This window comes from Mobula birostris, chromosome X (genome assembly GCF_030028105.1).
Source record: "Mobula birostris isolate sMobBir1 chromosome X, sMobBir1.hap1, whole genome shotgun sequence".
Classification (NCBI taxonomy): domain Eukaryota; kingdom Metazoa; phylum Chordata; class Chondrichthyes; order Myliobatiformes; family Myliobatidae; genus Mobula; species Mobula birostris.
The window spans coordinates 1,126,033-1,148,238 of NC_092402.1; the positions used below are offsets into that span (position 1 = coordinate 1,126,033).

General features: G+C 44.4%; 1 protein-coding gene across 1 annotated transcript in view; it reads right to left on the minus strand.

Moving 5' to 3' along the window:
• naglu (N-acetylglucosaminidase, alpha) overlaps positions 1–22,206 on the minus strand; it is a 56,747-nt gene that overhangs the window by 25,954 nt on the left and 8,587 nt on the right. The window contains exons 2-3 of the mRNA XM_072249258.1: positions 13,446–13,593; positions 7,103–7,249 (exon numbers count right to left, since the gene is read on the minus strand). Coding sequence (XP_072105359.1) covers positions 7,103–7,249; positions 13,446–13,593 — 295 coding nt within the window. The remainder of the gene's footprint in view (positions 1–7,102; positions 7,250–13,445; positions 13,594–22,206) is intronic.

A 22,206-nucleotide genomic window follows, 5' to 3' on the forward strand; every position in this document is an offset into this window, starting at 1 on the left:
GGCTCCCCCCACCCGTCTTAAATTAATTTTACAGGAGAGCAAGTTGCATCTCCATCTGATATGGGAGCAGCAGAGCTTCAGACCAAAAGTCCCCACAGAGGACCGCAAGAACAGTTGAGAGAATCACAGGGGTCTCCCTGCCATCAATCGGGGACATTTATCAGAAGCAGGACCCTCAGCATTATTAAGAATCCCACTCATCCATCCAGCATCCTCTTTGACTTTCTACCATCCGGCAGCAGACTCCAAGAACAGTCAGGGTGGGAAACAGTTTCTTCCCTCAGGCCATTAGGCTTCTAAACTCCCTGCCACATCATATTCAAAGTGTCACTAGTTAACCTGTTCCATACCTTATAGAATTTAATTTATGCACTTTAGTATGTTATTTATGTGTGATTCATCTGTAGATTTTGTCTGTACCTTCATAAGTCATTGTGCATTATACGTACTGCTGTGCTTTACACTCTGGTTCCAAGAAACGTTGTCGAATTTTTATATACATTATATATATGCATATCGTTAAACTTGACTTGATCACACCTCCTGCACTCAGTCCCTTGAAGCCCAACAATGTCCTCTTAAATCTCAACTCTATTCTTTCCAGCGTGATATTTCCTAATACGAAGACTGAACAGAATATTCCATGTGCAACCTCACAACGTAACATCCCATCTCCTATACTCAGTTCTCTGACTGATGAAGGCCAGTACTTCACCACCCTGCTTACCCATGACAGCAAATTCAGGGAACTTGTACACATCGGTCCCTCTATCTTGCAACACTCTAGGCTCCCCTACTGTTCACAGTGAAAGCCCAACCCTCATTTTTGCCCGAAATGTAATACTGCACAAAGCTATATTAAATTCTAATTACCATTACTTGGCTTACCCAGCTGATCAAGATTCCACCCCCCCCACTGCCTTCACTCCTGAAAACCACCTTCACTGCCAACATTACAATCTGCTAACTTACTAACCATGCCTCATACATTCTCATCACAGTTGTAGGTACAGACATCACACAATACTGTGGTCTACAGGAAACACTAGTCACCAAGCTCCAGTCCGAGAAACAATCTACCACCATCACCCTCAGCAATGGATCCAATTCGCCAACTTGCTACATCTGCTTTTGGCCTGTGGCACCTTTATCACAGGTTTTACTGAAGTCCAAAGAGACCATGTCTAATACTTTATACTCATCGACCTTCCTTCTTACTGAGTTTCACAGAGGCCGCATTGAACGTTCTACACTCATTGACCTTCCTACTATGTGAAACCTTTATCAAGGGTCTTACTGAAGACCACAGAGACCACGTTTAATGCTCTACATTCATCGATCTTCTTGATTACTTCCTCAAATTCATGAGACATGATCTCCCACTCACAAAGTCGTGCTACTTACCCCTCATCAACTTGCCTTTCCGAATGCATGAGGCCTAGTGCTCAGAAACTCTCTATGTGATTTAGGAGCAGCATTAGGCCATTTGGCCCATTTTGTCATGACTGATCCATTTCCCTCAGCCCCAATCTCCTTCCTTCTCCCTATAACCCTTCATGACCTAAATAATTAATAATCTATCAACCTCTGCATTAAATATACCCAACGATTTGGCTTCTACAGCCACCTTTGGCAACAAATTCCACAATCACCACTCTCTGGCTGAAGAACTTTCTCATCTCTGTTCTAAATGGACGTCCCTCTATTCTGAGGCTGTGCCCTCTGGTCCAAGACTCCGACACCACAGAAAACATCCTCTCTACACCCACCCTGTCAAGGTCTTTGAACATTCAATAGGTTTCAATGAGATTCCCCACTCATTCTTCTGAATTGCGGTAAATACAGGCCCAGAGCCATCAAATACTCTTCATGACAAGCTGTTCAATCCTGGAATCATGTTCGTGAACCTCCTATGAACCCTGCCCAATGCCAACACATCCTTTCTAAGATAAGGGGCCCAAAAACTCCTCACAATACTCCAAGTGAGGCCTCACCAGTGCTTTATAAAGCCTCAATATTGCATTTACCTTCCTCATCACTGACTCAACCTGCAAATTAACCTTTAGGGAATCCTGCACAGCAACTCCCAAGTCCCCTTGCACTTCGGATTTTTGAATTTTCTCTCCATTTAGAAAATAAGTCTACCCTTTTATTTCTTCTTCCAAAGTGCATGACCATACACCTCCCGACACTGAATTCCATCTGCTACTTCTTTGCCCTTTCTCCTACCACAAATATTCGGTTTGCTGGTTTATAGTTCTCAGGCTTCCTCTATCTCAGTGAGACGCAACACAGATCAGGCGACCATTTTATCAAGCACCTTCTTTTTGTCCACCACAAAATACCGGACATCCCGGTGGCCACCCATTTCAACTCTGCTTCCATTCCCATTCTGATATTGGCATCCTCTACTGCCATAATGAGGCCACTCTCAGGCTGAGGAGCTACACCTCATATCCCATCTGGACTGCCTCCAATCTCAAGACCTAAACATCAACTTCCTCTTTCAGTATTCCTGCCGCTATCCTTTACCTCCTTTACCCTTCCTCAATCTCTCACCCCTTTCTCTGCTCCTTGCCTGCCCATCACTTCCCTTTTTTTTTTTCACTTCAGAATAAGGAGCAAGCCAATTCAAACCTCCTCCTTCATTTAAGACTCTTCCTTCAGCCCTTTACCTTTTCCACTTATCATCCCCCTCCTCCACCTACCTTCCCCCTCACCTGGTCTCACTCATCACCTGTCAGTTTATATTCCTCCCCAACTCACCCACCTGCCCTGTCACCTGCCTGATTCTTCTTCTCCCCCTAACTTCTTATTCTGGTTTCTGCCCCCTTCCTCTCCAGTCCTGAAGAAGAGTCTCGGCCTGAAACACTGACTGTTCATTCATTTCCATAGTCGCTGCCTGAACTGTTGAGTTCCTCCAGCGTTTTGCATGTGTCGCTCAAGACTTCCAGCAACTGCAGAATCTTTTGTACTGTATTTATATTTCCCAGATTTTTTTTTAAAGCAAGGCTGAAAAGGCTCCACCCTCCAGTCTCCTGGCATTTCATCCATTGCTAATCCATTGACAATGAAGAAATCTCAACCAGGGCTTCTGCAATTTCCTCTCTAGATTCCCATTGTGTTCTTGGTAAGGCCCCAGACTTATCTGAACCTAACAAAGCCCCAGGCTTATCTATCTTCATACAACCAACACCGTCCCCAGGACTTCCCCAGGTGACGTGAAGGTTGGAGGTGTTGTGGAGAGTGCAGAAGGTTGTCGCAGGTTACAGCGGGACATAGACAGGATTCAGAGCTGGGCTGAGAAGTGGCAGATGGAGTTCAATCCGGAAAAGTGTGAAGTGATTCACTTTGGAAGTTCAAACCTAAAGGCAGGATCCTCAGCAAGGGGAGGAATCTTGGGGTCCAAGCCCACAAATCACTCCAGGCTGACAGGGCACTTAAGATGGCAGGTGGTGTGCTGGCCCTCATTAGTCACGAGAATGAGTTCAAGAGCTGCAAGGTTATATTGCAGCTCCATGAAACTCTGGTGACACCACACTTAGGAATAGTGTGTTCAGTTCTGGTCGCCTCATGAAAGGAAGGATGTTAAAGCTGGAGAGAGAACAGAGGAGATTTACCAGGATGCTGCCTGGATTAGAGAAAATGTTTTTTTCAGGAATGACTGACTGAGCTAGGGCCTTTTTTCTTTGGAGCAGTGAGGGATGAGAGGTGACTTGTCAAAGGTTCATAAGTTTATAAAGATTAGAGTTCTTAATGTTGTTAGAGCCAGGTGTGGTTGTGGGCATAAGCTCCCACTACCTATTAAATGCTCCCAATGGTGTGTGTCTCAAATAGCTTCTGGCCTTCATGTGTGGTTTAGTTACTAAGCCCAGTGGAACCGTTTCTACTGACAGAAGGGGCAAAGGCAGGTTACTAGTCAAACTGCACCAGTCTCCACGGTTCCTTTGGATTCATCATCTGCGTAGAGAGGGGCAGCCTGCTACATGGGCAACAGCTTGCTCTCCATATCATACTGGATAAAGCAGTGGCTGATTGGTAGGAGGCAGAGAACGGGAATAAAGGGAGACTTTTCTGGTTGGCTGCCAGTGACTAGTGTTGTTCCACAGTGGTCTGTGTTGGGACCGATTCCTTTCTATGTTATATGTCAATGATTTGGATAATGGAATTGATGGCTTTGTTGCAAAGTTTACGGACTATATTAAGATAGGTGGAGGGATAGATAGTTTTGAGGAAGTAGAGAGGATTTGGGACAGATTAGGCGAATGGGCAAAGAAATAGATGGAATACAATGTCAGGAAGTGTATGGTCATGCACTTTGGTAGAAGAAATAAAAGAGTACATTATTCTCTGAATGGAGAGAAAATGCAAAATAACTGAGGCACAAAGGGATTTGGGAGTCCTTGTGCAGGATTCCCTAAAGGTTAATTTGCAGGTTGAGTCTGTGGTGAGGAAGACAAATGCAACATCACCATTCATTTCAAGAGGACAAGAATATAAAAGCAAGGACTTATTAATCGCCGATGAGGCCTCACTTGGAGTATTGTGAAGAGTTTTAGGCACCTCATCTTATAAAGGATGTGCTGAAACCGGAAAGGATTCAAAAGAGGTTCACGAAAATGATTCCAGCTTTGAATGGCTTGTCTTATGAAGAGCGTTTGATGGCTCTGGGCCTGTATGCACTGGAATTCAGCCGGATGAGGGCTGACCTCATTGAAACCTATAGAATGGTGAAGGGCCCGGATAGAGTGGATGCAGAGATATCTCGTGGCAATACATTATCAGAATCAGGTATAATATCACTGGTGAAGGGTCTTGAAGCTTGTTATGCTGCTGTAGTACACTGCAAACCGTAATAACAGAAACTGCAAATTACAGTTAAAAAATACATAGTTACAAGTTATCATTTTTATCATTTAACTTTTAAAAAATTATATATACACACACACACAAACATATACATACGCAAATATATAAATATATGTTAGCACAAAAAGTAGTGAGGTGGTATTCATGGGTTCAAAGTCCATTCAGAAATCGGATGGCAGAGAGGAAGAAGCTGTTCCTGTACCGTCAGACCCATGTACCTGCTCCCTGATGGTAGCAATGAGAAGATGGCCTGTCCTGGGTGATGGGGGACCTTAATGGTGGGTGCTGCCTTCCTGAGGCATCGCTCTGTGAAGATGGCCTGGATGCGGGGAAGGGTTAGTGCTCACAATGGAGCTGACTGAGTTTACGACTTCTGCAGGGGTGGGGAGGGGGTTCTAATTAAGCATAGGACGTACAACATTTTTCGTGCTATGTCTTCCACAGACATGCATATTTTGAAATCAGACAGATTTGAGCAGACATTTATGACTGAATGTTCCTTAGTACTCCTCAGGGTATGACAGAGTACCAAAGAATGAAGAGACCTTGCTATAAAAATCCTAAAATCCCTGAATGATTGTGCAAAGAAAGCCACAGTTCGCAAACCAGTCTAATCATCTACCATCATGAATTATAAATGTCTGCCCAACTCTGTGTTAGTTAAAATATGCATGGCTTTGAAAGAAAGATATAGAACATAGAACAGTACAGGCCCTTCGGCCCACAATGTTGTGCTGACCCTCAAACCCTGCCTCCCATATAACCCCCCACCTTAAATTCCTCCATATACCTGTCTTGTAGTTTCTTAAACTTCACTAGTGTATCTGCCTCCACCACTGACTCAGGCAGTGCATTCCATGCACCAACCACTCTCTGAGTAAAAAACCTTCCTCTAATATCCTCCTTGAACTTCCCACCCCTTACCTTAAAGCCATGTCCTCTTGTATTGAGCAGTGGTGCCCTGGGGAAGAGGCGCTGGCTATCCACTATCTATTCCTCTTAATATCTTGTACACCTCTATCATGTCTCCTCTCATCCTCCTCCTCTCCAAAGAGTAAAGCCCTAGCTCCCTTAATCTCTGATCATAATGCACACTCTCTAAAACAGGCAGCATCCTGGTAAATCTCCTCTGTACCCTTTCCAATGCTTCCACATCCTTCCTATAGTGAGGCGACCAGAAATGGACACAGTACTCCAATTGTGGCCTAAGCAGAGTTTTATAGAGCTGCATCATTACATCGCGACTCTTAAACTCTAACCCTCAACTTATGAAAGCTAACACCCCATAAGGTTTCTTAACTACCCTATCCACCTGTGAGGCAACTTTCAGGGATCTGTGGACATGTACCCCCAGATCCCTCTGCTCCTCCACACTACCAAGTATCCTGCCATTTACTTTGTACTCTGCCTTGGAGTTTGTCCTTCCAAAGTGTATCACCTCACACTTCTCCGGGCTGAAGTCCGTCTGCCACTTCTCAGCCCACATCTGCATCCTATCAATGTCTCTCTGCAATCTTCGACAATCCTCTACACTATCAACACCACCACCAACCTTTGTGTCGTCTGCAAACTTGCCAACCCACCCTTCTACCCCCAGTTTTTACACAAACAGTTGTAATACATAGAGTCACACTGGAAGGCAGTGGAATCAGAGGCAAAGTCTTCCCAAAATTCCCTGGTTGGATTCCAGCCTTGTCAGTCAATCTTAATTGTCTTTTGTTTCCGTTCAACAAAATGCACTTTCCATTGTTCTGCCTCCTGGATGTTCAAACTTGCAGCTACAGTTTGTCAGGGGTTGCCGTGCAGGGTATACAGTCGTTTGGAACTATTAACTGAGTGCTAGGTATTAACTTAGACAGGGCAAATGCAAGCAGGCTTGTTCCACCGAGTTTGGATGAGACTAGAACTAGAGGTCATGGGTTAAGGGTGAAAGGTGAAGTGTTTAAGGGGAAATTTCTTCCCTCTGAGGGTGGTGCGAGTGTGGAACGAGCTGCCAGCGCAAGTGGTGGATGCACGGTTGATTTCAACATGCAAGAGAAATCTGTTTAGCGGGGATATGGTCTGGGTGCAGGTCGATGGGAGCAGACACTTAAATGGGTCAGCACAGACTAGATGGGCCAAATGGCCTGCTTCGGTGCTGTACTCTATGCTGCTGGTGATGGATACTTCAATGTGAGATGTCTGGTGCTTTAAACATAAAATAATTGATTGTCCAAGGCTGATCAATAATTACCTGGAGATTTAACTGATTTTTATGCCAGGAATCTGACAACGGCCCCGCCCAGCTGTGCATATTGCCCATCCGGGCCCACGCAAGGAATGCAGGTCCAACAAAGTAGTCATTGATTTCAGCTTGTGTGAGTCCAAGTGAAAGATATACCTGAAAGAAAAGTAAGAAAAAGAACACTTTGAATCAACAGCAACTTTACAGTTATTTGTTTACTGAGAATTGGCCCCTCCGGCCCTTCGAGCCACATGGCCCAGCAATCCCCGATTTAACCCCAGCCCAACCACGGGACAATTTACGATGACCAATTAATCTATCGACCGGAGCAGACAGAGAAAGCCCATGCCGTCACAGGGAGGAACATATAAACTCCTTACGGAAATGAACCCAGGTGACTGGTGCTGTGAAGCACTAATAAACAGAGCAGAGGGTGGGATGCAAATTCATCCGGTCTCCCTGTCCTGGCTGGGACCGTCCTTCTCCAGTGTCGGATCTCCACTGACACAAGTGTTACCTCATGCTGCTGAATTACGGGTGGTAGAATAGCTTTCCGAGTTTCATTCAGAGCAGGATGACCTAGCTTGTGTATGACAGCTAGGACACAACGCCCGTGGTCAAAACCAACCAACAAAGGGCCTCATAGCGCCGGATCTATTTCTATAGTTGTAGTTTGAGGAGTGGGGCTGATCAGAGAGTCATAGAACACTACAGTACAGAAACAGGCACTAGTATGTGCCGAACCATTTAAACTGCCTCGTCCCATCGATCTGTATACAGATCATAGCCCTCATACCGCCCCAACCACGTACTTATCCAAATTTCTCTTAAATATTGAAATGTACCTTGAATGTACGACTTGCACAGCAGTCAGCTCGTTCCACACTCTCACCACCCCGAGTCCCCCTCATGTTCCCCTTAAACATTTCACCCTTAAGCCATGACCTCCAGCTCTAGTCCCACCCAATCTCAGTGGAAAAAGCATGTATACCTCTATCAAATCCTCTCCATCTTCCACGTTCCAAGGAATAAGGTCCGAACCTATTCAACCTTTCCCTGTAATTCAGGTCCACAAGTCCTGGCAACATCCTTGTAAATTTTCTCTGTACTCTTTCAACCTTATTGATATCTTTCCTGTGGGTAGGTGACCAAAACTAGACAATACTCCAAATTAGGCCTCAACAACATTTTATACAATTTCAACATAACATCCCAACTCCTGTCCTCAATACATTGATTTATGAAGGCCAGAGTGCCAAAAGCTTTCTATACAACCCTATCGACCTGTAACAACACTTTCAATGAATTATGGGCCTGTATTCCCAGGTCCCCTTGTTCCACTGCACTCCTCACGGCCCCACCATTCACAGTGTTAGACTTACCCTGGTTGGTTCTCCCAAAATGCAACACCTTCACACTTGTCTGCATTAAATTCCCCCGATCCAGATCCCACTGCAAGCTTTGATAGACTTCCTCACTGCCCACCTCACGCCCAATTGTGGCATCATCTGCAAATCTGCTGACCCAGTTTACATTATCATCCAGATTGTTACTTTAGATATCAAACGATAAAGGACCCAGCACCGATCCGTAGGGCACTCCACTAATCATAGGCTTCCAGTCAGACAGGCAACCATCTGTGACCACTTTCTGACTTCTTCCACCAGACAAACGTCTAATCCAATTTACTACCTCATCTTGAATGCCAAGTAACTGAATCTCTTTGACCAACCTCACATGCAAGACCTCGTCAAAGTCCATGCAGGCAACATCCACTGCCTTGCCTTCGTCAACTTCCCTGCAACTCTCAGATTGGTTAGACACAACTTACCATGCGCAAAGCCATGTTAAGATTTCCTAATCAGCCCGTCTATCCAAATACATATATATCCAGTTCTTTAGAACTCCAATAATTTTCCCACCAATGATGTCAGGCTCAACAGCCTATAATATCCTGCTTTATGTTTTCAACCTTTTTTTTAAAAATAGCTCAACAACATTAGCAATCTTCCAATCCAGCACCTCACCTATGGCAAAGGATGTTTTAAATATCTCTGCTAGGGCGCCTGCAATTTCTGCACTAGCCTCCCAGAGGGTCCAAGGGAACACACTGGTCTGGAGATTTACCCACCCTAATTTGGCCCAGGGCAGCAAACACCTCCTCTGTAATATGTACAGGGTCCATGACCTCGCAGATACTTTATCTCACTTCTATAGACTGTGTGTTTCACGAGTAAAACACTCCCCACTAACATCTTAACTACATTCTAGAGGCGTGGTTGAGAGTGTGCTGACCTTTTGCATCACAAGCTGGTACTCCAGCTGCAGTGCTGTTGACAAAAAAGCCTTGCAGAGGGTGGTTAGGGGAGCAGAGAAGGTTACTGGGGTCTCCCTACCTTCTGTCCAAGACCTCTTTCAGAGTCGATGCTTCCAGAAGACACGGTACATCATTAAAGACCCCTCACACCCTCTCCATGAACTGTTTGTTCTTCTGCCATCAGGCAAACGTTTCAGGAGCATCAAAACTAAAACCACAAGGCTACTAAACAGCTTCCTCGCACAGGCAGTCAGACTGCTAAGTAGCTGCTCCACCTGACTCTGCTTTGGGCACTTTTAACTTGCACTGGACACTTATAACTGATTTTAACTGACATGTGGCTGTTGTGTTTTACTATTTATTGTTATGTTTATTATTTAGTGTTGCGTTTGTTATATTATGATTGCACTGCCCCTGAGGAACACGGTCTCATTCTGCCCTGCAGAGCTGATGTATGGTTAGAATGACAATAAAGTCTTTTGAATCTTGAATCTAAATGCAGGTGGAAAAAATCCCTTTAAGATCTCTCCCCATCTCTTGGCTCCGCACACGAATTACCTCTGATCTTCGAGGACTAATTTTGTCCACTACTATCCATTTGCTCTTAATAGATCTGTAGAAGCCCTTCAGATTCTCCTTCGCCTTGTCTGCTGGAACATCCTCGTGTCTTCTTTTAGCCCTTCTCTTGCATTTCTTGTACTCCGTAAGTACCTCATTTGTTCCTACCTGCCTATACCTGCTGTACACCTTGTATTCCCTCAATATCCCTCAAAACCCAGGGCTCCCTACATTTGTTATCTTTACCTTTTTTCTGACAGGAACTTACAAACTCTGTACTCTTGAAATGTCACGTTTGAAGGCTTCCCACTTACCAAGAACACCATTTGCAGAAAACAGACTGTCCCAATCCACATTTGCCAGGTACTTTCTGATACCAACAAAATTGACCTTTCTCCAATTTAGAATCTCAAATCGTGGACCAGACCTGTCTTTTTACTTAATTACCTTGAAACTAATGGCATTATGATCACTAGATGCAAAGTGGTCCCCAATACAAACATCTGTCTCATTCTGCAATAGGAGATCTAGTATCGCACTCTCTAGTTGGGACTTCTATGTACCGATGAAAGAAACTTTCCTGAACACATTTGACAAAATCATTCCCATTCTGCCCTTTTGCAGTATGGGAATCCCAATCAATATGTGTAAAGTTAAAATCACCTTCTATAACAACCTTATGTTTCTTCCAACAGTCTGCGATCTCTTTACAAATTTGCTCCTCTAAATTCTGTGGACTGTTGGGTGGTCTATAACATAGCCCAGTTAACGTGGTCATACCTTTCTTACTCCTCAACTCTACCCATAAAGACTCACTAGACGGGCTCTCCAGACTGCCGTGTCATTTTCCCTGACTAGTAATGTCATCCCCCTCCTTTAATCCCTCCTGCCAGTTCTGCCCCTGCTGCAACCAAGTCTCACTAATGCGTACAATATCATAATTCCAGGCATTGATCCATGCCCTGAGCTCATCTGCCTTCCCTACTTTGTATTCTTACATGTTACTCCTGTATTTCCTACAATACTCCTTACACTGAAATATACACGCACAGAACTTTAGTCCCACAATGCTAAACCTTTCAACTCATGACTTAACAGCATGTCTACACAACCTCTCCACTATCTGTTCTGGCACCCTGGTTCCCATCTCTCTGCAACTTTCATACAACACCCGCCGTTCCACAAGCCCCGTGAAGCACTAATAAACCTTCCTGCTGGGATACAAGACCCCGTCCAGTTCAGGAGCAAACCATTCCTTCTGTACCTTCCCTGGAAGAGACAAACCAATGATCCAAACATCTGAAGCCTTTCCTCCAACACCAACTCCTTAGCCACATGTTAAACTGTATGATCTTCCTATCTCTGGCCCCTCCAGCATATCGCACAGGTAGCAATCCTGAGATCACAACCCTGGAGGTCCTGACCTTTAACTTAGCACCTAACTCCCTAAACTCACTCTGCAGAAGCTGGTCAATCGTCCCACCTGTCATTGGTACCACCATGGACCACGACATCTGGCTGCTCACCCTTTCACTTAAGAACATTGTGGACTCGGTCAGAGATGTCCCTGACCCTGGTACCCAAGAGGCAACATACCATCTGGGAATCTCGCTCTCTTCCACAGAACCTCCTTTCTGTTCCCCTAACTAATGACTCCCCTATCGCTACAGCTTGTCCCTTCTCCCCCTTCCCTTCTGAACCACTGAGCCAGGCTCTTCGGGATCATTCCCCCCCCCCACCACAAAACAGTATCCAATCTGGTGAACCTTTTATTGAGGGGAACAGCCACAGGGGTACTCTCGACTGGCTGCCTATCCCCTTTCTCCCTCCTAACAGTCACCCGATTGCCTGTATCCTGCACGTTGGGAATAACTACCTACCTGTATGCCCTGTCTATCACCCACACAGCCTCCCAAATGATCTGGAGTTCATCCAGTTCCAGCTCCAATTCCTTAACATGGAATGTTAGAAGCTGCAGCTGGATGCACTTCTCGCAGTTGTAGTTATCAGGGACACTGGAGGTCTCCCTGCATGCCCACATCCCACAAGAGGAGCAGTCCACTATCGTGCTCGTCTCTAAATGTGGAATAAGAAATAAAAGAAATAAATCATTTTTTTTTTAAATCTACCCAAGGCCTAGCCTCTCCTCGCTAAAGCATCGATGAGCCAAAGCCTCAACACCCACTCCAACACTGGTCCACTCACACAATGGCCGCTCCACTAAATCCCAAACTCTGCAGTGGGAACAAACTACTTCAGTATCCGAGGTGTTGTGAACAGACTGAAATCTACCACGGTCACAAAAGCCTTGGACAGCTTGAGTGGCACGTCCAAGTCAACAATTATTCAGCACACAACATAAACGTGGCCTGGTGCCACGAAGGATTCAACCAAATTAATGAAAGAATGGCCGGAGAGGAAAACGTCAAAACGTTTCATTTATTTGGCACATCTGACTGAAAGCAGTTTAGATTGGAAATTATAAACTAGTGGGCCTCACTCCAGTGTTAGGGAAGTTACTGGAGCAGCAGGATTTATGAGCATTTGGAAAAGCATGGTCTAATTCGGGACAGTCAGAATGGTTTTGTGCTGGGGTAAGTCATGCCTTATTAACTTGGTTGAGTTTTGAGGTGCTGACCAAGGTGATCACTGAGGACGGAGCAATGTAAGACTTTTCATGACCCCTTCTGACCTTCCTAATTCCCTTTGTACGTAAATTTCAAGAGTGAATAAACTTCAGAAATAGGGCCTTGTTGGAGAAACTAGGGCCGATTTCCTTTCAGAGAGAAACAGATATTGAAGAGTAAAGCATCACAATGGGACAGATACAGGCAAAATGTCTACACTGATAGATGGATCAGTAGCAGGGAACAAGAACTAAAAGAAAATGGTCAGCTCAGGGATTTCAAAAGGGAATTGGACCGGCAATCTTAAGGAAATAATTTAGTATTAATACTTTCAACAAGGATTCTGAATTTTTCTCAATTAGCCGGCAGTGTGGAAATTTATTTGCAACCCTGAAGTCTTTATGAATTTATAACTTTTGTGAAATGTTATCTGACAAAATGGAACCTGTGTGACCCCAGAGTGCTTTGCTGGTTTGGATGGAGGCTTACCGGAAGTCTGTGTGTGTTTTATGATTGGGGGGGGGGGGGGAGAGAAGGAGGGTGTTTATGGCAAGAATGTTTTGACAACAGAAAAACAGGACACAGTTGTCATGTGGGGGAAAAGCCTCTAAAGACAAATGGACTGAATGAAGAACATTATGCAATGAAATGGAACAACCTGGTCTCTTTAAAAGTATAAATATGGTCTGTTTTGAGTTGTAAGATTGAAGTTACCTCACAACTTAACGTATGGAGGTAGACTTCCCTTGCATGTGATAAACGTGCCTATAATTTAATCCACTCTGAATTTGTTGTAGTTTGTTAGAAGATCTTGCTGAACAGTACATGACAGCAGTCAGAAATGCCTTACTCTTTGCCATATGGCTTCTTGGCCGGTAAACGCCAAAGCGAGATTAATGCCACTTAACGCCATCCAGTCAATCTCTCTCTCCCATCGATCCCAGTCCCACCAAACAAAGGAATAACTGTACGAACAAACATTCTGGTAATAATGGAACCTAAAACAGAAACAGAAAGCATTTCACACATTGGATCAATTGTCAAAAACACTCGCAAATTTCTGCAGATGGACTGTGGAGAGCATTCTAACTGGCTGCATCACCATCTGGTATTTGGGGAGGGTGGTGAGGGGCTATTGCACAGGATCAAAGTTAGATGCAGAGAGTTGTAAACTCAGTTAGCTCCATCATGGGCACTAGCCTCTGTAATATTGAAGTTTAATTGTCATTCAACCATGCAGCCAAACGAAACATCGTTACTATGGGGTCAGGGTGCAAAACACAGCATCAGCAGTCACACACAGCACCAAGCATACACTAGGTAGCCAGCACAAATAGTATCACAATCACGCAAAGTCAAAACCTTGGGCCATCAATCCATAGTCAACCACAATACAGCCCGCCTTCAATACATCTTCAAGGAGTGATGTCTCAAAAAAGGCTGCATCCATCATTAACGACCTCCACCACCCAAGGTCATGCCCTCTTCTCATTGCTACCAACGAGAAGCCTGAAGGCTCACACTCAACGATTCAGGAACAGCTTCTTCCTCTCTGCCATCCGATTTCTGAATGGACACTAACTCACTACTACTTTTATCTCTATTTTTGCACTACTTATTTAACTATTTTATATATTTAGTGTAATTCACAGTAAATACAATGTATTGCACTGTACTACTGAAAATTTCATGACACATACCAGTGATATTAAACCTGATTCTGATTTGAAAATACAAGGATACCGATAGGTAGATTCAATAGATAGACAGATTCAACTTTATTGTCATTGTGCCGAGTCCAGATACAAAGCCAATGAAATGCGGTTAGCATCCAACCAGAAATGCAAAGAATACTGTTATTTACAAAATAACTGCGAATAAAAAGTGTTACAGTACACAAATATAAAAGTACTGAGACAGTACAATATGGGTGCAATACTGCTTAGGGCTGTGATGTGAGGTTCAGCAGGGTCACGGCCTCAGGGAAGAAGCTCTTCCTGTGCCTGCTGGTGCGGGAGCGGAGGCTCCTGCAGCTCCTACCGGATGGGAGGAGAGTAAAAAAGTCCATGAAGGGTGAGATGCATCCTTGATAATGCTTTTCGCCCTGCCCAGACAGCGTTTATGGTAGATGTTCTCAATGGTGGGCAATTGGGTGCCAATAATCCGCTGGGCAGTTTTCACCACACACTGGAGTGCTTTGCGGTCCGATACGGGACAATTGCCATACCACACTGAGATGCAGTTGGTGAGTATGCTCTCAATGGTACAGCGGTAAAAGTCCGTCAGTATCCTAGGACAGAGGTGAGCTTTCTTGATGCTCCGCAGGAAATAAAGGCACTTTTGCGCCTTTTAGATCAGGATGGAGGAGTTCAGGGACCAGGTGAGATCCTCGCATTAGGATCTGAAGAAAGGAACTGCGATGAGTATTGTGACACCATGTTCTCTGTGCAGCAGAATTCTCTTTTTCTTAAAAAAACAGTGCACTAGCAGAGTTGGTGGTGGATGAGGCAGGTACAATTAGTACATTTAACAGGCTCGTAAATAGGCAAGGCATCGAAGGTCATGATGGGATAAACCCATATGGGGAAAAATGACTAAATACCCAAGTATTTAGCAAACTTGCCTGTAGTGTACGTGAACTGAAGCTGCTTTCTCCAGCAGAATCAAGCCTACACTTCTGTTATCTGAATTGCTTTGGTTTTACAATTACTATTTGAATTGGGTGTACATTTTTAATGAACACACCCAATATAATTATTAGGTGGATTCTCCCAAGCTAAAAATGTTAAGTTTGACAAACTTCAATACGTGTGTTGTGTTGAGTATACTGACTGGCTGCATCACTGCCTGGTATGGAAAATCCTACAGAAGGTAACAGAGTCAGCCCAGTTCATCACTGCGGGATGTGTCACTGAGAGAATTGGACTATGCTTGCTGTGCTGTGTACTTACACCTTGACCCTGAGAGAACGCTGTATTGACTTATGGTTGAATGATAATTAAACTTGAAAATTTTTCCCAGGGCTGGGTTGCCCAAACCTACAGGACACAGATACAAGAAAAGAGGGCAGAGATTTAAAAGAGACCTCAGCGGTAACTTCTGTACACTGATGATTTTCTTGTTTTTAAATGTTTGCTCTATGCATGGTGTAGAGTCTAACAGCCACAGAAGTGCACGCGACTGAGGCAAGTTAGAAACTGTCCTGTGACAGTCTCCTGTCCCAATTAAGAGGCATTGTGTCCCAAATAAACAAAGGAAATCCCAGCTATTTTCTCCGTTAGTTTCTGCTCTTTAAAAGTTATCCCAAATAAGCGGCTGCCTCAATTAATTATTTATTAATCCTGTTCTCTAGAATACCTTCCCATAATTTACCCATGACTGATATCAGGCTCCCAGGCTATTTCTTAGAACCTTACTTGAATAATGGACCGGGGTCAGCTATTCTCCAGTCCTCTGGCACCTCATCCATGACTAAAGATGTTTTAACACTTTCTACCAGGGCCTCTGGAGTTTCTGCATTAAGCTTGCCACAAAGTCTAAGGGGGACATCTTGTCAGGCCCTGGTGATATACCCACCCGAACTTGCCTCAAAACAGCCAGCGCCCCCTCTTCCGCAATCCAGACACAGTCCATGTCTTGAAGAATGGTCTCAGGCCAAAACGTCACCTGTTTATTCATTTCCATAGATGCTGCCTGACCTGCTGAGTTTCCCCAGCATTTTGTGTGTGTTGCCACAAGCTCAATGCGCTTTTGCCTCAATTCTACAATCTATGTCTGTTTCCCAAGTAAACGCTGATGTAAAAAGATGCATCTCTCCCCTCTTTAAGATCCATTCGTAGATGACCACGCTCAAGCACCTAATTATCCTTCCTTTTCTTAACCAGGACCTCAATATCCCTCGATAACCAGGACCTCAGTATCGCTTGATAACCAAAGTCCCTTAATCCTATTAGCCTTGCCTTTTACTCCAAAGGAACATACAAATTCTGTGCATTCAACATTTCACTTTTGAAAAGCACCCACCAACCAAACATCTCTTTGCCATAAAACAACCCATCCCAATCCACGCCTGCCACATCTGCTTTAAATCTTTCCACTCACACCTTAAGACCACATTTTAGACTCCACAATGTAGGAAAAAAGTGTGACTCATGAACCTATCTACACCCCTCGTGATTTTATAAGCCTCTATAACAGGGGCAATGTATAGTGAGACTCCTAGCAAGGACCGGTTGATGATAGGGCAAAATTGCAGTCAACAGGATGAGTTGCAACACAAACAGAATTTTATAGCATATTACAGGCCCTTCAGCCCACAATGTTGTGACAACCATGTAACGTACTTTAAAAACTGCCTAGAATTTCCTTACCTCTATTTTTCTAAGCTCCATGTACCTATCCAGGAGTCCCTTCAATGTTTCCGTCTCCACCACCGTCACTGGCAGTGCACTCCACGTACCTACCACTCTGTGGAAAAACTTACCTCTGACATCCCCCTTATACCTACTTCCAAGCACCTTAAAACTATGCCCCCTCATGTTAGCCATTTCAGCCCTGGGAAAAGGCCTCTGGCTACCCACACGATCAATGCCTCTCATCTTATACACCTCTATCAGGTCACCTCTCATCCTCCATCGCTCCAAGGAGAAAAGACCAAGTTCACTCAACCTATTCCCATAGGGCATGCTCCCCAATCCAGGCAACATCCTTTTAAATCTCCTCTGCACTCTCTCTGTAGTATCCACATCCTTCCTGTAGTAAGGTGACCAGAACGGAAGAATGTACTCCAAGTGGGGTCTGACCAAGATCTTGTATAGCTGTAAAATTACCTCTCGGCTCTTGAACTCAATCCCACGGTTGATGAATGCCAACACACCACATACCTTCTTAACAACACTGTCAACCAGCAGCTTTGAGTGCCCTATGATCACAGACACCAAGATCCATCTGATCCTCCACACTGCTAAGAGTCCTACCATCAATCTGTGCTTCAACTCGACCTACCAAAATGAACATCACACTAATCTGGGTTGAACTTCATCTGCCACTTCTCTACCCTCCAGACTATCCACAACACCCCAACCTTCGTGTCATCAGCAAACTTACTAACCCACTTCTTCATCCAGGTCATTTGTAAAAAAAAAAAAAAAAAATCACAAAGGAGGGGTCTTTACTTTTACAAAAAAGTAAAAGGCAGACAAAATCGACGAAGGTGAATACACAATTAAAGGTGTTATATTTAACATACATAGAACATAGAATAGTATAGAACAATACAGGCCCTTCAGCCCACAATGTTGTGCTGACCCTCAAACCCTGCCTCCCATATAAGCCCCCACCTTAAATTCCTCCATATACCTGTCTAGTAGTCTCTTAAATTTCACTAGTGTATCTGCCTCCACCACTGATTTAGGCAGTCCATGCCACGCACCAACCACTCTCTGAGTAAAAAATCTTCCTCTAATATCCCCCTTGAAATTCCCACCCCTTACCTTAAAGCCATGTCCTCTTGTATTGAGCAGTGGTGCCTTGGGGAAGAGGCGCTGGCTGTCCACTCTATTTATTCCTCTTAATGTCTTGTATACCTCTATCATGTCTCCTCTCATCCTCCTTCTCTCCAAAGAGTAAAGCCCCAGCTCCCTTAATCATTGATCATAATGCATACTCTCTAAACCAGGCAGCATCCTGGTAAATCTCCTCTGTACCCTTTCCAATGCTTCCACATTCTTCCTATAGTGAGGTGACCAGAACTGGACACAATACTCCAAGTGTGGGCTAACCAGGGTTTTATAGAGCTGCACCATTACCTCACGACTCTTAAACTCTATCCCTCGACTTATGAAAGCTAACACCCCATAAGCTTTCTTAACTACCCTATCCACCTGTGAGGCAACTTTCAGGGATCTGTGGACATGTACCCCCAGATCCCTCTGCTCCTCCACACTACCAAGTGTCCTGCCATTTACTTTAAACTCTGCCTTGGAGTTTGTCCTTCCAAAGAGTACCACCTCACACTTCTCCGGGTTGAACTTCATCTGCCACTTCTCAGCCCACTTCTGCAACCTATCAATGTCTCTCTGCAATCTTCGACAAATCCTCTACACATCCTCTACACTATCCACAACACCACCAACCTTCGTGTCGTCTGCAAACTTGCCAACCCACCCTTCTACCCCCACATCCAGGTCATTAATAAAAATCATGAAAGGTAGAGGTCCCAGAACCGATCCTTGTGGGACACCAATAGTCACAACCCTCCAATCTGAATGAACTCCCTCCACCACCACCCTTTACTTTCTGCAGGCAAGCCAATTCTGAATCCACCTGGCCAAACTTCCCTGGATCCCATGCCTTCTGACTTTCTGAATAAGCCTACCATGTGGAACCTTGTCAAATGCCTTACTAAAATCCATATAGGTCACATCCACTGCACTACCCTCATCTATATGCCTGGTCACTTCCTCAAAGAACTCTATCGGGCTTGTTTGAATGCGCACAGTATATGAAATAAGGTTGATGAATTTGCAGCACAGTTACAGATCAGCATGTATGATGTTGTAAGCCACTGAATCGTGGCTGAAGATTATATCTGAGAGCTTAATGCCCAAGGATACACACTGTATCGAAAGGACAGTCAGGAAGGCAGAAGGGGTGGCATGGCTCTGTTAGTAAGTGATGAAATTAAATCATTACAGAGGTGACATAGGGTTGTAAGGCATTGAAACATTGTGGATAGAGCCAAAGAATTGCAAAGGTAAAAAGACCCTGATGGGAGTTATATACAGATCCCCAAACAGTAGTAAGGATGTGGTCTACAAGTTACAACAGGAGATAGAAAATGCATGCCAAAAGGGCAATGTTACAATAGTATCATGGGAGACTTCAACATACTGGTAGATTGGGAAAATCAGGTTGGTGCGGGATTCCAACGGGGGAATTTCTAGAATGCCTGCAAGATGGCTTTTTAAGAGCAGCTTGTGGCTGAGTCCAGCTATTCTGGATTGAGTATTGTGCAATGAACAGGGATTGATTAGAGAGATTAAGGTAAAAGAACCCTTACAGGCAATGATCATAATATGATAGAATTCACTCTGAAATTTCAGAAAGTGGCACTAAAGTCAGATGTATCAGTATTACAGTGGAGTAAAGGGAATCACAGAGGCATGAAAGAGGAGTTGGCCAGAATTGATTTGAAGGGAACACCAGTAAGGATGATGGCAGAGCAGCCATGGCTGGAATTTCCGGAAGCAATTTGGAAGGCTCAGGATATATACATCCCAAAGAGGAACTACTCTAAATGCAAGATGACACAACCATGGTTAACAAGTCAAAGCCGACATAAAAGCCCGAGAGAGAGCATATAATACAGCAATAATTAGGGGACTGGGAATCTTTTAAAAAACAATAGAAGGCAACTAAAAAGTAATTAAGGTAGAGATTGAATACAAAAGTAAGCTGGCCGGTGATATTAACCAGGTTATCAAAAGTTTCTTCAGATGCATAAATTGTAACAGAGGCAAGAGTGGATATCCGACCACTGGAAAACAATGCTGTAGATCTGGGCACGTGGCCAAGTAGTTAAGGCATTCGACTAGCAACCTGAAGGTCATGAGTTCAAGCCCCAGGCAGCATGCTGTGTCCTTGAGCAAGGCACTTAACCACACAGTGCTCTGCGACAACACCGGTGCCAAGCTGTATCAGCCCTTGCCCTTCCCTTGGACAACATCGGTGTCGTGGAGAGGGGAGATTTGCAGCATGGGCAACTGCTGATCTTCCATACAACCTTGCCCAGGCCTGCGCCCTGGACAGTGAAGGCTTTCCAGGCGCAGATCGATGGTCTCATAAGACTAATGGGTGCCTTAGATGTAGTAAAGGGGAACAAGGAAATGGCAGACAAACTGAACAAGTATTTGGCATCAGTCTTCACTGTGGAAGACATCAGCAGTATGCTGGAAGTTCTGGGTGTAAGGATTATGAAGTGTGTGAAGTTATCATTAGTAAGGAGAATGGTCTGCAGAAACTGAGAGGTCCGAAGGCAGATAAGTCACATTGGGCATGTGGTCTACATCCCTAGGTTCAGAAGGAGGTGGCTGAAGAGACTGTGGAGGCAATAGTACTGATCTTTCAGGAATCACTGGATTCTGGAATCGTTCCAGAAGACTGAAGAATTGCAAATGTCACTGCACTCTTCAAGAAGGGAGAGAGACAGAAAAAAAGGAAATTATAGGCCAGTTAGTCTGATCTCAGTGGCTGGGAAAATATTGTAGTCGATCGTCCAGGATGTGGCTTCAGAGTACTTGGAGGAACATGATAAAATATGCTACAGTCAGCATGGTTTCCTCAAGGGAAGAAATAACAAGGTAGAGCCAAAGGAGAATCTGTTGATGTTGTATACTTGGATTTCCAGAAGGCTTTGACAAGGTGCCAATCATGAGGCTGCTTAAGAAGCTAAGACCCCATGTATTACAGGAAGCATTCCAGCGTGGATAAAGCAACGGCTGCTTGGCAGGAGGCAAAGAGAGGGAATAAAGGGAGCCTTTTCTGGTTGGCTGCCAGTGACTAGTGGTGTTCCACTGGGATCTGTGTTGGGACCAATTCTTTTTCCATTGTATGTCAGTGATTTGGGTGATAAAATTGATGGTTTTGCTGCAAAGTTCGCAAACAATAAAAAAGATAGGTGGAGAGGGAGGTAGTTCTGAGGAAGTAGAGAGGCTACAGAAGGACTTGGATTAGGAGAATGGGCAAAGAAATGGCAGATGAAATACAGTGTCAGGAAGTGTATGGTCACGCGCTTTGGTAGAAGGAATGAAAGGGTTGACTATTTTCTAAATGGAGAGGAAGTACAAAAATCTGAGGGATTTGGGAGTCCTTGTGCAGGATTCCCTAAAGGTTAATTTGCAGATTCGGTCTGAGGTGAGGAAGGCAAATGCAACATTAGAAGTCATTTGTTGATATATCCCAAAAGTAATTCAGTTTTTAGCGTTATCTTGCAACGAACTGCTGCCACTTGTGCTGGCAGCTCGTTCCACACCCTCACGACCCTCTGAGTGAAGAAGTTGCCCCTCATGTTCCCCTTAAACTCCTCACCTTTCACTCTTAACCATGACATCTGGTTATAGTCCCACCCAACCTCAATGGAAAAAGCCTGCTTGCATTTACCCTATCTATACCACATAATTTTGTATACCTCTATCTAATCTCCCCCTAATCTTCTACATTCCAAGGAATAAAGTCCTAACCTATTCAACCTTTCCTTCTAATTCACATCCTCCAGGTCCAGCAACATCCTTGCAAATTTTCTCTGTGGTGTAATCCACAAATTTACTGATCCAGTTATCCACTATCACAAACAAGGGAAAGTCTGCAGATGCTGGAAATCAAAGCAACACACACAAAATGCTGGAGGGACTCAGCAGGCCAGGCAGCTTCAATGGAAAAAGGGTACAGTCAATGTTTCGGGTTGAAACCCTTCATCAGAGCCACATTATCATCCAGATTGTTGATATAGATAACAAACAACAACAGACCCAGCATCGATCCCTGCAGCACCCAGCGAGTCACCGGCCTCCAGTCAGAAAGGCAACCCTCTAATACCACTCTCTGGCTTCTCC